This window comes from Serinus canaria, chromosome 1A (genome assembly GCF_022539315.1).
Source record: "Serinus canaria isolate serCan28SL12 chromosome 1A, serCan2020, whole genome shotgun sequence".
NCBI classification, from domain to species: Eukaryota; Metazoa; Chordata; class Aves; order Passeriformes; family Fringillidae; genus Serinus; species Serinus canaria.
The window spans coordinates 52,443,625-52,460,414 of record NC_066314.1 but is presented as its reverse complement, the minus strand read 5'-3'; the positions used below and the strand labels follow the sequence as shown (position 1 = coordinate 52,460,414).

The 16,790-nt window shown below is 41.1% G+C and overlaps 1 protein-coding gene across 1 annotated transcript in view; it reads left to right on the top strand.

Annotated features, from left to right (window-relative positions):
• Positions 1 to 688: 688 nt before the first annotated feature.
• The window catches only part of POLR3B (RNA polymerase III subunit B), a 72,615-nt gene continuing 56,513 nt past the window's right edge, over positions 689 to 16,790 (top strand). Inside the window, exons 1-9 of the mRNA XM_009086418.4 lie at positions 689 to 837; positions 2,337 to 2,369; positions 2,891 to 2,947; positions 3,029 to 3,093; positions 3,459 to 3,534; positions 6,998 to 7,098; positions 9,298 to 9,389; positions 10,654 to 10,771; positions 11,793 to 11,901. Of these exons, the coding sequence (XP_009084666.1) occupies positions 772 to 837; positions 2,337 to 2,369; positions 2,891 to 2,947; positions 3,029 to 3,093; positions 3,459 to 3,534; positions 6,998 to 7,098; positions 9,298 to 9,389; positions 10,654 to 10,771; positions 11,793 to 11,901 (717 nt within the window). The 5' untranslated portion in view covers positions 689 to 771. The remainder of the gene's footprint in view (positions 838 to 2,336; positions 2,370 to 2,890; positions 2,948 to 3,028; positions 3,094 to 3,458; positions 3,535 to 6,997; positions 7,099 to 9,297; positions 9,390 to 10,653; positions 10,772 to 11,792; positions 11,902 to 16,790) is intronic.

The window sequence follows — 16,790 nt, the reverse complement described above, 5'->3', positions numbered from 1 at the left end:
CAGACGCCTTGCATAGACTAAACATGGATTGCCACGTATTAAATTCTACACTGACTGTGTGCTTTAGGCAGGAAACCAAAGGAAGGAGTCTGAAATGTTACTCCTCTTTCGGGTAGGGGCCTTAGTGTCCAGGATGGGGGCAGCCCAGACCCAACCCCGTAAATACTACTCTTGTGGAACCTGCGCCAGAGCAGACGTCTGTATATGCTGTTTTCACACTCTTTTAGAACTTACCAGTTATTATATTTACAAATATATATCTCACAACCTTACTGCCACAGGAAGCTATAGAGATCAGTAGTGCTTCTGCTTTAATCTTGAACTGGGGCAGATGAGTAGCTGCCCAGCTGACTGCGATTTTGGTGTCTCTGTACCCCCGACCCTTGTAAAGGAGAACAAATAAATTTGTAGGTGATTCAGCTACAACATTCAATAACAATAACATTAATAACGCTAAAAGCTGGTGCCCCGCCTTGCTTAACATTCTGAAAACTGCAGGAAAGCCGTTTAAAGCTCAACTGCTCCGAGTCCCTGTCTCCTCCCGGCCCCCCGGCTGCGCCGGCGAGGGGCGGTGACCAGCTCCGGGATTCAGGGGGGACCTCCGGGCGTTGCCAGCTCCCCAGTCCCCCAGTCCCGGCGGGGCAGGCTGCCGGGACCTGGCTGCGCACAGCGCTCGGCGGCGCCCGGACTGCGCGGGGCCGGAACCTTTGGGCCCCGCGCTGGAGCGCGGGGGGACGCGCTGTGCTGCAGCGCCGCAGTGCGCGGGTGACGATGGAGGCGCTGGGGCTCGGCGCGCTCACCCCGGAGCAGGCGTCGGCCCCGGTCAACACGGTGGAGGTCAGCGGGGCAAGGGGCAAGCGGCCGGGCGCGTCTCGGGCTCTCCCGGAGCGTAGCCGGGCTGAGCTGAGCTGAGCTGGGGTGGGGTGGAAGGAGTCTTCTGCCGGCGCACACGTGGAGTCCCCCCTGCCCGTGTTGCGCCGCTCGGTGTGTGTTTGTGTGTGTGGGATGGGGGGGTTGTCTGGTCCGAGCTGCCCCTGGGCAGCTCTTCATGGACCCGGGCCCGGCCTCCTGAGGTGCCGTCCTGTCCCCAGTCTGTGCCCCGCCTATGTCCCGCGCGCACAGTCGCAGGGCGGTCTGAGGTGGACGGGACCTCGCAGCACGCGTCCTTCCACCCCTCTGCCGTGGCACGGTCACTTCCCGCTGCACCAGGCTGCCTCGTGCCCCTTCCAGCCTGGCCTTGCAGTATTTACTTAAGATTAAAATCATTAGTCTCATCCTTAGGTCATCAGTTTAATTGCATTACTATTTAACAGATTAAATATCTTTTTTTAGACATAACATTTAAACCATAAAAACCTGAAATCAACCACTCTGCAGCTTTGCAGACTGTAAACGCTACTGCGCATAAACCAGGAAGGACCAGTATTAAAAGCCACACCATACAGCATGTGTTTCTTTTTACTTTATTAGCTTTGCCGTTATTAGGTGTTAAATTGGGATCACAAGCAAGATTAGTAGATTAACTAACAGCAGCAGTGGAGGCTGAAAGCCAAGAGCATTGTCAACATTTCTGTGGATAGAAGAAGGCCAACAATTTTTACGGGATTTTTTGGTTATTTAACTTTGTAGTATTTTTAAATGGTAGTAGAAGGAGAAGCATATGAGGGCTGGGGGCAGCCCTTTTATTAAAAGGGTTTTGTCTCCAGCCAAAGGTATATGCAAGTTTTTGTACTGCCGTGGTGGGAGAAAGTGGGGCTGATATAAGGAGATGATCCCTGTGCTTGTAAAAAGTTAGAAACTGGGGAAAGTTTGTAGGAACCTTGATATAATTAGCACTTGTCAGTACTTTTGCTAAATCTTTGTAGGATTTAGAGTCCTGATAAATGTTACAGAGAGCAAGTGCTGCTCCCAGGTTCTTGCATGTATTTTTTAAAGTAAAAGTTGTAGGAAGTCTTCCTTTTCTAGGAATTTAATTTACAGTGTTAACAGAACAAATCCAAAAAAATGTTAGTTGATCTTAAATGAGGACATGGGGTTAAGGAATTTTCTCAGAAAAATATATTTTCACATAATCTGCTCTTAGAGAAGGCAGTGTGCCATTGCATCCTGAGACAATCAATACTGCATGTATGGTTTACTGAGATGATCCAGGTAGTTTTTATCCATCTCTGTTGGCTTTAGACAGTTGTTTGTTTTTTTTTCCTAAATGGATCTGATTTAAAATGTTACTGTTCAGAAAACAACAATAGCAATTAAACATGCAGACAAAAAGGCTCAGCACGTTGGAGGTTTGGCTACTCCTTGGTAAGATGTTTCAAACTGTTTTTTGTTTTTAGGAAAAATGGAGACTTCTTCCAGCTTTTCTAAAGGTTAGTGCTACACGCTCATTTAATGGTGGGAATGTTTAATCTCCTTTCTAACTTTACATTACCTTCTTCTGGCTTGTACTGTTTCCCAGAATACTTGTCCTCACTTTCCTGAGGATTTTGCCTTTTGTTTTAGTTCCTTGCGGTTATAAATAGACTTGTTTCATGGATTGTTTTCTTGATTAATTTACAGATTGTTTTGTGGAGACATCCTCCTAGAGGTTTGCATTTTGGTGTGGTTATTCTCAGTCCATACTGTATATGTATAATGTTTCCAGATTATTTTCCTGTTTTGCTGGCTCTCAGAGACCCTATCCATGCTCTTTATATGGCAGCTCCAGTGTAAGCTTGGAAATGTAGCGTAGAACCAGAGTGAGCAACCAGCCTCTTCCCAGAAGTTTGTCAGCTGAAAAAATTTAGCACAGTTATCCAAAACCAGTTATAAATGCTTGTATCTTAGTTTCTGGCTTCTGTGATTAACATTACTGAAGCTGATTTTATTTACTGCGTGCATTATTTTTCAGGTGAAAGGACTGGTGAAGCAGCACATAGACTCATTCAACTATTTCATCAATGTCGAGGTAGGCTTTCCTGGGATGGGGGGAGAGTGGCTCTTAGTACTCAAAGGCCATGGTTCCATTTTGTTCTTTTTTCTCCTCCAGATAAAGAAAATCATGAAGGCCAATGAAAAAGTGACAAGTGATGCCGACCCAATGTGGTACCTGAAGTAAGCATGAGATGCTTTCCATATCACTGGCAGCATGAGTACTATCTCATGGGTTTGTTATCAGCTATAAAGTGTTTATAAGCACTTGTGTAGGTATAAATCAAGAGGGTCTTTTCTGTGACTTATCTGTTGCTTTATGCAATGAAAGATGGGAAGATTTAACAGTTTATTTCGCAGGCAGGCTAAATTTTTATTATTTGACCACAGCCCAAATACAATGAGTTACTTTGGGAAGAACCATTGCTCATTATTAATCAACTTGTGTTCATCAAGTAATTTGATTTTTCAGTGCATGTAAAATTTTGCTTCCTTTAGGTTGCCTGACAAGAATTTGCCTCATTGCTTATTTTGAAATTGTATTACAGATACCTCAATATCTATGTGGGTACTCCAGATGTGGAAGAAAGCTTCAATGTGACACGACCCGTATCACCTCATGAGGTATTAATGTTTGCATCTATCTTGTTGAGTTTTTTTATCTTGGGAATGTCTTGGATAATAGCTGCATGTAATTTTGAGTACATTACATTAGGTAGTGCATTGCGTTCCACCATCACTGTAAAAGAAGCTTCGGAGACTTAAACATCATTGAATAAAGCTTTTTAATTTTATTTTAAATTGTTGAGGATTTTTGCTATATTCAGTGTTTTATGTTAGCTGAATTTGAGTGGGTTTCCATGAAAGTAGTGAAAAGTAGTTCTCTTACTTCATCTTACGGCTCTCCTCATTACAGAGCTGAACTCCTCATGCCATAATGTAGAGTTCTTTGATATTCTTATTTACATCTTTTTAATATTAGCCGTGCTACTCTCTGCACCATAGGTCACTTCAGTCTCTGTTTCCTTTCCAGTCTTTGAGACCTTGTATTAGATTTTTTGCTCACATTTAAAAGTCTGATTCAGAAAGCAAACATCGAACTTTTAACAGAAACAGATGGAAATTGTTGAATTTACAAGAAGCTGCAGAAGAACATTATCCTTCTGGGGAGTATATTTAATTTAATTGCAGTGCTGTAGGCATGTAGGTTAACAAATGGACTGTGTACTTCTGGAATAAAGATGTGGGTTGGAGGACATGCTGCTGTGACTGACATCAGAAAGTCTCTTGGTTTTGACCAACAGGATATGAGATAGTTTCTGTATGTATGAGAAAGCCTATGCTGACATAAGCTTTGAACTTTTCAGGATTGCTTTCATGTATCTAGAGCCATCCAGTTCCCTTAAAGGGCTCAGGAACACTATTTCTCTCCTGTTACTGTGCTTTGAGATTTATACCACTGCAACAGAGGTAGTAGTGACCACTTCTTTTTGGCCTCTGGAGGGGGAACTGAGCTTAGAACTTGCACTTATTTACCTGCATACAGCCTGTTGTCAACCTCATAACTCAGTTCATGTATCAGATGCTTTTTTCCTTGCTGTATCCACTTAACACTTGAAATATTGTTAGGGAGGAGTTACATGACAAAAGTCATGTAGACATGCTCTGGTTAGCTGACCAGGAATTGGAAAAGTACCAAACCCAGCTAATCTGAGTCCCTGCACCTGCAAGGCCGCAGTGGCCTTCGGTATAGCTGTAGTCTGATAGCAAGATGATGTAGCCGAGAGCAGGCATGAGAAAAAGGAGATGTAAGTTGTAAAGATTGAAGAAGTAAGAATAACCAGTAGACTGTTTAGCTTACAGAATATGCATGAGCTTATTATGTGTTGGGCTTAAATGTCTGATGCTCTAATCAATAAACGAAGCTTGCTGAACTCTCATATTGAGCTGTCCTGAGCCTCCCTCACTGCGACAAAATGTCTTTTTTGTCATCCAGTGTAGACTATAATGAAATATATTCTGTGCTTTGGAGAAATTCTGTAAGAATCAGCTGTGCCACTTGGGCATAGCCACTTTCTGTCCAGTGACCTGACTCAAATCTCATTTGCTATGATGGAAAGCTTTGAAATAAAGCTAATAACTCAGCCAGGTGTAATACATGATAGTTGCTGCATCTCATAAATGTGTAGCTAATGTTCAATCAGTAGATGTGAACATGCAAAAAAAATGTAACAGGAATCCTTTCTTTCATATGAATGAAATTGCATGCAAAAAAATGTTTGTGGCAAACAACTCATATTCAAGAATTTAGGTATTGATATGCTTGTTTACTGCATAGCTAAAGTGATTGTACATACAGAAGAAGGCAAAGTAAATGCTTATAGAGCATACTGACCTGGAGTTTAGAATAAGATACTCTTGTTTCTCATATATTCTCATTGGCGCTTAATGCTAGCGCATAGTTTCTCTTTATTTTCAGTGTGCTGTACACAAACAGAGTCCACAGTGGTTTTCTTAAATAAGATGTTGGTCAGGTCAAGCCTGGGTGCCAAAAAAAAAAAAAAAAAAGATTAGACAGTTAGGAGTCTGCTGTTGTATTTCTCTGTTGAAAGCTCATAAAATTCCTTCCCAAAACCACCTAAAATCATTAGATTTTTATGAGAGTCTGAGAGTATATCAAGTTATGCTTGTCTTTTACTTTCAGGTGTCTATAGTAAGAAGTTACCTTAAGGAAGGTGATACAAAAATACACATGCTGGAATATTACACTGTAATTTGTATTTTATATCTCTATCCTGTGTTAAAAAAGCACACACAGAGAATCCCAAGGCATTTTTTCCCCCAAGCAGTACTAAAGAGGATGTTTAACTTTCTTTTTCCTTCAGTCCTTATGGGAGTTTCATGAACTATTCATACAGATGAATTTAAAGTAATTAAAATATGGAAATGTTCTCAATTACTTTTAAATTGGATATAGTTGCTGGGAGCAGAATAGCACCTAGTTTCCTGCAAGGCATGGCTTGAAAGCTGCTGGTGTATATCAGTATTTTATTACTGGAGAATAGGTTTACTGTGTAGTGTGGAGAGGAGAAGCATCCAGTTTGTGATGATTCTTGTGGCATGTTTTCCCATAGAGCTGCATCTTCAATACACAGCATGATCTTAATTGTGTTTTATTAGTACATAATCAATACATTGAAATACTGCAGAAGTATAAATATGCAAGTCTGACTGCTGTGAAACCTGTAATCCTGGAGCTGAAAGGTAAAGCATGCTCAGTGAGGTCACAAATGACCTGCTGTGAATTGCTCTGTTCAGCAGATGCAGTAAGGCCTGTTTTGCATGAAGAGACAATACCTTAAGGACTGGCAACGTCTTAGAGTGATGCTGGAGAGAGCAGATCAGAAAGATTGGATTAGAAATAATTGAGCCTTGAGGTATCTAATGCTCTAGATATGTTTGTTCTGCTTCTCTTTGTCTCCAAGGAATTTGCAGATTCTTGCAAATTCTGAGAATCTTTGCAGGAAGTGATTCTGTAGTGAGCCTTCTGTAAGTCATCATTAGAAATGGTACCGTACGCTGAGGTTTGCTCATTCTGATAATAAGGTAATTGTGTGTCTCTCAGTCTTGTGCCTTTCCATTTTGTCAGACATTATATGGCAGCACAAGTTTTCAGCTGTTGGGAGTCCATATACAGAAATGTCCCTGAGCTGAGCACTGCTCAGACACACTGTGGTCTTTATGCCAGCGTGGCTGATTAGACCTGTTTGATTAATTAGACTTGTTGGTTTAATTAGAGAGTTTAGAGTTAAGCTCTGCAATGCTGTTTTCTGAAGGCACAGAGCTGCTGGCCACTTTTGTAAATCAGAGAAATTGTATTTGGATTTTCTTGGACTTTGTTTTAAACAAAAACAAAACGGAGAGTTTGTCAAACATTCTTTAGGTGTCATGAAGATCTTGCTGAAGCTTTGTTTTGCTTGATTTCTTTGTGAGGATTTAAAGGACGGGGCAAATACAGGCTGTTTTAAGAGAGATTCTTGAGCTTGAAGTCAGCACCTGACCTGTTGTGTGCCTTTTGTCCTTTCAGTGCCGCCTGAGGGACATGACCTATTCTGCGCCAATTACTGTGGATATTGAATACACCCGAGGCAGCCAGAGGATCATCCGCAATGCATTACCTATTGGCAGGTGAGACACCATGTGCTGAGCTGCTGCTATCGGTTTTTATTTGGTGCCATGCTGGGAAGTGTTTTTGCTGCAAAACAGATGTAGGCAGACCTCGTTTCCTTCTTAAAAGAAACAATGAGCAGGCAAATATCCATAAACAGCTGTATGAGATTTTTAGGGTCTAAGATCTTGTTTTGCAAAAGCTTCTGATAATGTCTCCTTCCAGAGAAGGATGGATATAAGGATGAATGTTGTCTCCGATTCTGTTGATATAAAACCACAGAGGAAAATGCATGCCTAGAGCTTCAAGCTGCATTATTGTAAAATGAAATCAAGCATGTTTGCTTTGTAGCCAAATTACTCAGTCTTTCATACATAGTATGTAGAGTAGCATCTGTGGAAGATGGATGATAAAACCAGTAAAGCAAGCATTAGTTCTGCTGCACAAGTTAAGCTTTCATTTAAAATTGCTTAAGTTACGTTTCTAGACTGCCTTTAAGGGCATACAAGCAAAAAAGTTTTTGCTGTTAAAAACTGTTAATATCCAGTTACTATTTCCATGGGAAATAATTTTGCTTATCTGTCCCTAGGATTATACTTGTTTCCTTTGGCCAATGCTCTTGCTTGACGTGCAGTTTGGACTGGGACAGATGTTTCACTGGAGCTTTCAGTAATGGCATTTAATATTCCATTTTACCTTATGCCAGCTGCTTCCCGTTTCTCATATAAACAGCCAATGCATTAAGCTTATATTGTGTGATGAATTTTCCTTGTCATATGAAGCTTCTTATCTCTAGGAAGCACTTTCTCAGTGAAATACAGTGACAAGATAGCTTTTTTTAGTCTGATGAAGTACAGAATTTGAGTTCATCAGTTTACTTTTAAGATATAAGAATATGAAAACAACTAAGATTTTAAATAATTTATGAGATTTGAATACAAGAAGAATACCCTAATCTTGTTTATTATTCAAGTAAATTGAATGAAAAATCTCAGAGGTTGAAAATATTTGTGTAGTAGAGCTCACAAATAATTTTTGTCAATGTGTGTTTTAGAAAACACTTGGAACACATTTTTTACAAAGGCTGTCCACCAAGGAGTGAAATTCTGTAAGCTGGATCAAAAGTCTACTTTTTTGTAGAAGAGGCTAAAGAGTATGGAGGTCTTTTGGTAGACATAGTAGTAAACTGTTTTTTGCTTTTGCGAAATACGGCTTTCTCTTTGGAAGTAAACTGTGCTCTCTTTCCAAAGTTTTAATGAAAAATCTGAGAGTGAAAAGGTACATAATGAAGCTGACTATGAAAGTAAGCTTTTCAATAATAACTGCAAAATCATTTCTGGTTAGTTGTTGAATAAGCCAAATTGAAAGTGAGCATTCCATGATTTATTATTTATAGAGCAATTCAGGTTGAAAAACTATGATCTCCTTCTCAGCCTCTAGTACAGCCACCTGCTCAAAATGGTGGGTCAGCTCTGTGATCAAACCAGGTTGCTCAGTGCTTCATCCTGTCAGGTCCTGAAGACCTCCATGAATGCAGACTGTTGAACTTCCTTGTGCAGCTTTTGCACTGTTTGACTGCCCTCATGGTGAAGAAGTTTTGCCTCATATGCAGTCTGAAAATCTAAGTTTCTCTTTTATTTGCTTCCCTAAGCATTGAATTTCTTAAAATTTCTTGGAATATCTTTCCACGACATGTTGCTTCACAAAATGCTTGCTTGCAGGCTTCACTGCTAGGACACCGGGGAAATCAGTTACTACTGGAGTAACTTCATGCTTGTGAATTAGAGGCACTATCTCTCTGCAGCCAGAAGGTGTCATTCCTGTGTGGGAAATGAGATATGAACTAACTTTATCTTATAAAAACTGGTAACAGTGGATCTCCAGTGGCTTGTTCTTCTCTGCAGACTGTTTTGGGAACCAGGAGTCTTTGCACTAATTGTCATTGGCCTTGGTGCCTCTGCTTGTCACAATGCCTGAGTAGCTGCATAACAATTAAATAGGAAGTCTGTGTTTTCTGCTTGCAGGTGTCCAGTTTCAGGTCTCTTTTCAATTACATGTTCAATGAAATAAGGGGGCTTAAATGAAAACCTGTAGGTTTACAGCATGCATGAGTTCTGATTACCTTAAATATGTATCTCCAGTTTGTTCAGCCTGGTTTTTGTTTTGAATTTGGCTGTTCATATTTTTCTGAAGTAAAATTGTAACTGGTTTTCTTGCAGAATGCCTATAATGCTGCGTAGCTCCAATTGTGTACTTACTGGGAAAACTCCAGCAGAATTTGCCAAACTAAATGAGTGTCCATTAGATCCAGGTACATTTTCACTCATGCTCTTTTTTTCCCCCATCTGTGCTTTGAGTTTTAAATGTTTTTCAGCAAAGAAATACCCCTTTGGTATGTTTCCTGCCACCATTAAGTCTTTGTGGAAATTTCTCAAGTGTCTGCTTGCAACTGAAAGAAATTGTCAGGGTTTTGGCTGAGAACATGAATGGTTGGTATTTGCAGACAAAGTTTCAACCCCAAAAAGCAACACACCAAAATTTTGAGTATTTTATTTTAAATTTTGTGTATAGTGAAGTGCTATGGGAGGAGAAGGATGGAGTTCATTTATTGAAAATTAAACAGGTAAGGAAAGAGAGGAGTATGATGTCCTCCAGAGTGGGAACTATCCTTTGTCATTGCCTTTTTTAAAGCAAGAATAAAGTGTTACATAATTGTCTTGGTTTAGGGCAAATTTGGGAGAGAATCTCTAAAAAAGAGCTTTTCTAAAAGCAAACTCACACGGTCTCTCCCCTAACCGGTTTGGGAAGAATTCTTCGGAGAGAGGTGGAAAGAACTTGTTTATTTGACAAGCACAGCACTCCTTAGCACACACAATGACCAATACTGGATGACACCACTCTTCCACTGCTCTGAGAAAGATGACAAATTCAGAAAAGTCTCTCTTGGGGGTTTGCTCTGTTATCAGTCTCTCTGGCGCTGAGGCAGCTGCTGCAGTCACAAGGTGTAAACTCTCTCTCTGTGTTCTAAATCTCAGTCTGGAGCAGTTAACAGGTCTAACGGGGTGGGGAGGACAGTCTAGAAAGGAATTTGGACTGTTTAGCTAAAGTAACTAATGAGAAGGGGGTGGGGGGGGAAGCAAGAGCAAGCGAAGCAGAAGCAAGAGCGAAAGCAAAAAGCCGGGCAAAAAGCAGAAAAGCCGCAACATGCACCGGTGCTATCTGGATGTCCCTCCGAGTGGCTGATAAGAGGCCTAAAACAAAACCTTCACTCTGCTAGTCTTAAAGGCACAGAACATAATATCCAGCATGAATTACATACACACGAATGGGGATAACAGTCACCCTGGGACAATAGTATTATTTGATATCTAGAGAGGAGTTGGTTTGGTTAAAAACCAAACAGCTTCTTTGGTTTTTTTCTGTCAAGTTTGTTCATTACTCTTTTACGGGAGGATTTACTCTCCCATTGTGTACTTATGGTTTACTTTCTAATAATTTATATTCAAAGGCATATTGAAGGAGGCAAGTAAGGTGCAAGGGTACTGACATGCAAAATATTTTTTTCTGTTGACTAGGTGGCTATTTCATTGTTAAAGGTGTAGAGAAAGTCATTCTTATTCAAGAGCAGTTATCCAAAAACAGAATCATTGTTGAAGCTGATAGAAAAGGCACAGTAGGCGCTTCTGTTACCAGGTATGGTAAATTCCTACTGTTACATAAAGGAGATAAACCCAAAGCTTTGGAACTTCATTGTTGTAGTTGAAATAGCTGTGGAGGTTTCTTCCTAGTATAGTTGAACCAGAAAAAGCTGTAGATATTCAATGCTCCTGTCTTGCTACTGTCATTTTGTATGCCACAGCTTCAATCCCTAAACAGTATAGTATTCTTACAGAAATCAGTGAGAGTTGCTCATGTGTTTCAGGATTCATCTCAGATTAGGAAAAGCAAGTTCTAATTTTTACTGTAACAAAGTCACTTTGTAATTGATGGTGTTTGGTCCAAGTTTGCAGCAAGTAACATGAAGTTACTGCAGTGGAAATTGGATGTAACCTTTTGTCTGCCTCTGTACATAAACTTGGCATAAAAACTTCTAAAGGCGGGGCAGCTGAGGAGGAAACAAATATTTTTGTACAACACAAATTACTGAAAGTGGCAAAGTAGTCTAAATTTGACCTTTCCTCCTTGATCAAGTTTTGTTTCTATTTTGTTCGGCCTTTGGTTCGTTATTTTCTATTTTTTAAGCTGCATTGTGGTCTTTTCTATGGTACTTGTCACTGTTCAGTGTGAGATCTGTGTTTTCTACTCCAGAGGCCTCCCATCTCTCCTAGATACTCTGCTGTCTCTCAGTAAGTCTGGATGAGATTAATGGGCCACCAGTTGCTGTTACGTCCTTACCAGTGTTGCTGCAATACTTATTCAGTTTGACCTTGCTGGTTATATCAAAACTGATTAGCAAAGCATGTAAAGATTATTTTGAAAAGTACAGACTTCTACTTGCTTAAGTCAAACATTCCTAAGTGTCCCCAGCTCAGGTGATAATACCCTTGAAGTTTCAGGCTATTCCCTGGCTGGTTTGATGTAATGTTTAAAAGAGGAAAAAGTGGGATTAATTCAGCTGAAAGATTGTTCAAGCTTGCTAAGTTCTATACAAAAGATTCTAGGAGTCAGTGCAAACACTCTGTTAAACATAGTATTATTTTTTTTTTAACTTCAGTTCCACTCATGAGAAGAAGAGCAGAACAAATATGATTGTGAAACAAGGAAGATTTTACCTGAGGCACAACACTCTGTCAGAAGATATTCCCATTGCTATCATATTTAAGGTAACACAGCTGTTTGTTTGAGGGGGAAAAAAAAAAAGAAAAGGGGAAAAATGCTGTGCTGCTGCTCAAGAATGAAGATTGACAGCAGCTCTCAGATTAATATGTACAGAAGGACTTGGCAGGGCTTAGAAACTGCATGCTTTTTTCCACTGGGAAGTAATCTTTGTTGTACAGCAAAAAGGAGAATAAGTGCTGTATTTTTCTGCAAGGAGAGCATTGCTGGGCCAAGACAAATACCTGCCACCTTCTTACTCTGCCTTGTGAGGTACCTCTGTTGCTACAGGTGCGAAGCATTCTGGTTTGTTATGAGCTATGTCAGAAGTTGTGTTAAGGGTTGTTGTTTCTGGTTTTCTGTCTCAGGAATCAAATGCATGGACTACAGCCAGGAGAGGTGGTGGGTGGACATGGTCTGTCCAGCTGCTGGAGAAGATGGTAGGGCATGGCCAGGCCTTAGGCTGAGAGCTGTCCTGCCAACAGCTAGAGCTCCTTCCTGTCCTGTCCTGCTTTGCTGCTGCCTGTGGGCTTACAGCCTGGTACATTGCGTGTGCAGGAGGAAATTGGGCTGCGTTCTTGAAGGCACATAAAAGCCTCTGGCTGGAGGGATCTAGGCAAAACTCTCTTTTTGTGTTCTCTGTAGTGGGTTACAGCCCAGTAGGTTCAGAGAGGTGGTCACGGGAAATGATGTGCCAGGAGGGGGCAGCATGAGGTCACAGCATCCGAGCTGGTCATGCCTGCAGTGCAGTTGTTATTTACAAGTTTGTCTGAATTACCACAGTGCTTGGTGTGCCTTCATACCAGCAAATAGTTTACTCATTGGGTTTAGACTTGAGAAGCAAATGGCTGTTAGCTCTGATTAAGCAAATCTCTTCAAATAAGAGAGGAGATCATCTGTTTTTAGTGACCGGGATTAAAGTAGTTTGAGAAGGTATTTGTGGACAGAAATATACATAAAAGTACCAGAATTAAGCTCACAGCTCTTGTGTTGCAGGAAATTGTTAATGTGGCTCTTAATCAATTTACTCCAATACCAAACTGCTGGATTCCACCTTATCTTATAGACTTCTATTACATTTTGTCACCCTTGCTGGTACAGATAAATATCTGCTCACGTAGAGTAACTGCTTTGGGTTGTTGTCTGAGGAGATGGTTGTTGGCTTGTTTATCTAAGAAAAACTGTACTGACTTTTTTATTACCTTCTGACAATGCATGCTGTGATTATCCCCTTCTTCATAAGTATCCTTTATATTTTAGATAATATTCCTTAATTTTTCATTTATTAATTTAATAAGGGGTTACAGTTGTTATAAGCTCTTGGCTGTAGTGCTTTTCAGTTATTTATATTGATTTAATACAGTATCAAATTAGCTACAACCACATTAACTATTCTGAATGTTCCATTCCAGTAGTTCTCATGAGTGGTCATCTTTTTTACTCTTCCTTTAATGACATGAAATTCGGGGATCTTCTGTCTACTTCTTTGGCTGGAAATGGAAGCAGTCACCAGTCTCCCAATTTTCCTTTCTTGGCCATTGCTGTAATGTGCTATTGCTTCATTCTGTTTAACTACTAGAAGCAAGATAACATATGCAATAGTCCTCAGCCTAGAGAATCCCAAACTTAGGGATGCCTGTCTAACTTCAGCTCTCTCACATGGCAGTGTTATACACTGGATATTTGTTGGAAAAGCAAGGAGGATTCCTTTATGCCAACACCCAAACCTTGGGCATGAAGCATGTGTCTTCCTTGTTACTAGTAGCTGTTCTGCTTCTTGTGATGTAGAGATCCACATCTGTGAGGGACAAAATTAAGATATATAGACAATCTAAGGTCTGAAGTTATGACTGTCTTTGAATCCTTAACTTGTACTAAAACAGCTACATGTTTAATTTCTAATTAAAAACTAAAATGAGAAAGCAATGGCAAAAATCTGTTCCTCTGCATTTCCTTCCAAACCAGCATCCAGCCAAGTTCCACAGACCTCTGTGTTTTGACTGAGAAAACAAATAGTAATTGGTTGCCATTCAGTGCATTGGCCAGCTAGAGGGGACAGTTTGTCAGGGACTACCTGAGAGACAGTGAGCAATTTTGAATTGTCTTTCTAGTCCCTTTAGCTTTAATTGACCTGATGTTCTGCATGTGACATGAAAAGTAGATCAGGTGCAGAAAATCATTGGATCATTATAGAAGAGAAAGCAAGTATTGCAGATCTATAATCCAATGTGTATTTAAAGCTTCTGCATCTGTAAGGTAGAGGTGTACTAGTATATCCTCTAGACATCTTTGTTGAAAGCAAGGACTGGGAAATAAAAAACATTGCAAACACCACCAACTGACAGAGCTGAGGCCTAGAATTCTTAGAGCTCCCTAGACTAGAATCTAAGGTTGTCCTTGTGTTTCAGTTATAAAGTCATGGACAGAGCTGCATGCTAGGGGAAGACCTGAACACAGTGTTCTCAATCTTGCTTTTGGTGAGGAATGAAGCCCGGGCACCTGGGCTGTGGGGAGCTGTGGAAAGGTCCCTTGATCTGGATAGATAGGGACTGGATTATGTGGTGTCCTAGTTTAGGGCAAATTTGGCAGAAAACCTCCAAAAGGGGGCCCCTTCAGAAAGCAAACCCACATGGCCCCTCCCCCCAACCTGTTTGGGAAAGAGTCCTTGGAGAGAACCAGAAAGAGCCTGTTTATTTAACAGGCACAGCAACCCCCAGCACAAAAAATGAACAATACCAGATGACAACACTCTTTCACTCTGAAAAAATATGACAAATCAAAAAGTCTCTCTTGGGGGTGGTTGCTCTGTTATTAGTCCCTCTAGTGCTTGGGGTAGCTTGTGCAGGCCACAAGGTGCAAACTCTTGGTGTTTCCCAGGTTCCAGTCGGGAGCAGGTTCAAGTAGTTCCAAAAAAGGGAAACAAAAAACAGTCCAGGAGAAAATTCGGACTGCTTAGCTAAACTAACTAATGAGCAGAAGCAAAAAGCAAGAGCAAAGCAGGAGCAAGAGCAAAGTGAAAAGCCAGGCAAAAAGCAAAAGCAGCACTATGTACTGCCCCGTCTCTGTGTCCTGCCAGCCCTGGGGGAGCGGCTGAAAACCAAAACAAAACATTCACTCTTCAGAGCCAGTCTTGAAGGCACAGAACATAGCATAAACAGAACACACGAATGGAGATACAAGCATCACCATGTCTCCTTAGGACAGTGGGGTCACCCTAGAGGAGGCATCTGCATTCAATTCATCCTCCTCCATAACTGCAAGCCAGAATTACCTTGTCCTGTTGCTTTTTTTTTCCTGCCATCCAGACCTGTAGGGATCTTGGGAATGGGCATGCTCAGACGTTTTACTGCCAGTTGTGCCAAACATGTGTAAGTTGTGGTTTTGTGAAATTTAGCACATTGACCACAACTAACTGAAATTTGATAGGCTACAAAAGGCGTGTGCCTGGCACTGTTCTAGATCAGACTTGGGCTATCTGCTCTTTAGATGTGGGGGAGTTAGAGCTTTGTCGCTGTACTAGCTTAAACAGTTTTCCCTAACCTTTCTTTTTATATGTAACAGAAGCATTTGTGCAGTGCCTATGTATGGAAATGCAACTTTACTTTTGAAGAAGTGACATAAAGCAGACAATTTTGCCCCTGAAGCATGTGTCTGTTGCAGTTTTTAAAGGGCTGTTAACTGCCTTGTAATGGGAAACAAACACAGCTAATTTGCTTTCTGCTTACTTTGTGATACTTCTTCTTTAGTTAATATACATATGTGACCACAGAGGTATTTAGGGTGTCTTGAGCTGCTTTGCAACCCTGACAGATCTTTGTTTTAGCTTTGTCATTTGTGCCCATCTCATCAGGCTGTTTGAACTGTGCACAGTGCTCTTTTGAATATGTCGGGCTAGGAGGTACACATGCTTTACCTGGGGGGCTTGGACAGTTTCAGGTAGCAGTGAGCATTGGAGGAGGTGTGGAATATTTGTGTGGTATGTAAAGGTGTTTCTATCCTGAAAATCATTGGAGTTGGAGGTAAGATGGTGCTGCTGCTTTTGCAGGAAGCTCCCTACATGGGAGGGAGTTAGAGCTGCTTAAAGGTAAGGGCTGTTTTTCTTTTGAGTTTGTGATTTGGATTTGGTAGGTTTGAGTGAGCCCTGGGAGCTGAAGTAAGTGAAGGTTGCATGCTGCATCCAAACTGTTTAGGGAAGGAAGAGGATTATAAATAACCTACAGGGACTTAAAACTTGAATTTAATTACCTGAATGACTAGATGAAGTATTTTTATTTTATGTGGGAGCTGTAAGAAACTGCTCTAGGACCTGCAGCAAAAGATTTGAACGGGAAGTTGAGTTTCATTTTTACGAACCTGCTTTAGCGTTGGAGCTGTTACGGTGCAGCTGTAGAGGAACACCTGGGTGGTGGTCTGTCTGGATCTGCAGGATTATGGGTTCCCATGCCTGTTGTTTCATAGCTTGTATCTTTTGAATTATGAAAGCTCCAGACCAGTTCTGTCTGTGATGTCAACCTTGAACTTCCCTGACATCTTTTTAATCCAGTCATCTGCCTGTCTCTGTGCTGTAATTTAGCCTGACGGAGTGCAGAGCTACATTCTAGGGAAGTACCATGGAAACACCTAGACATCATCATTAAGACATGAGCTGGGGGAGGAAGAGCTGGGCTCATACTCTCATCTGTACCTGTGTGTATGCACACACAAAGATGTACACACACACATTTGGGCCGAGGGAAGCTCCTCAGTCCTAGGAGGGAGTTGAGCCCACTTGGATCACTCTCCCACTTGAACTCAGGATGAATCTGAATATTCTGAGTGCTTGCTTTACCTTGTCTGTTTTATGTACATTGACTGCTAGCCTTCAGCTGTGGTCTTCAGCAGCCTGCTCCTGTCTCCT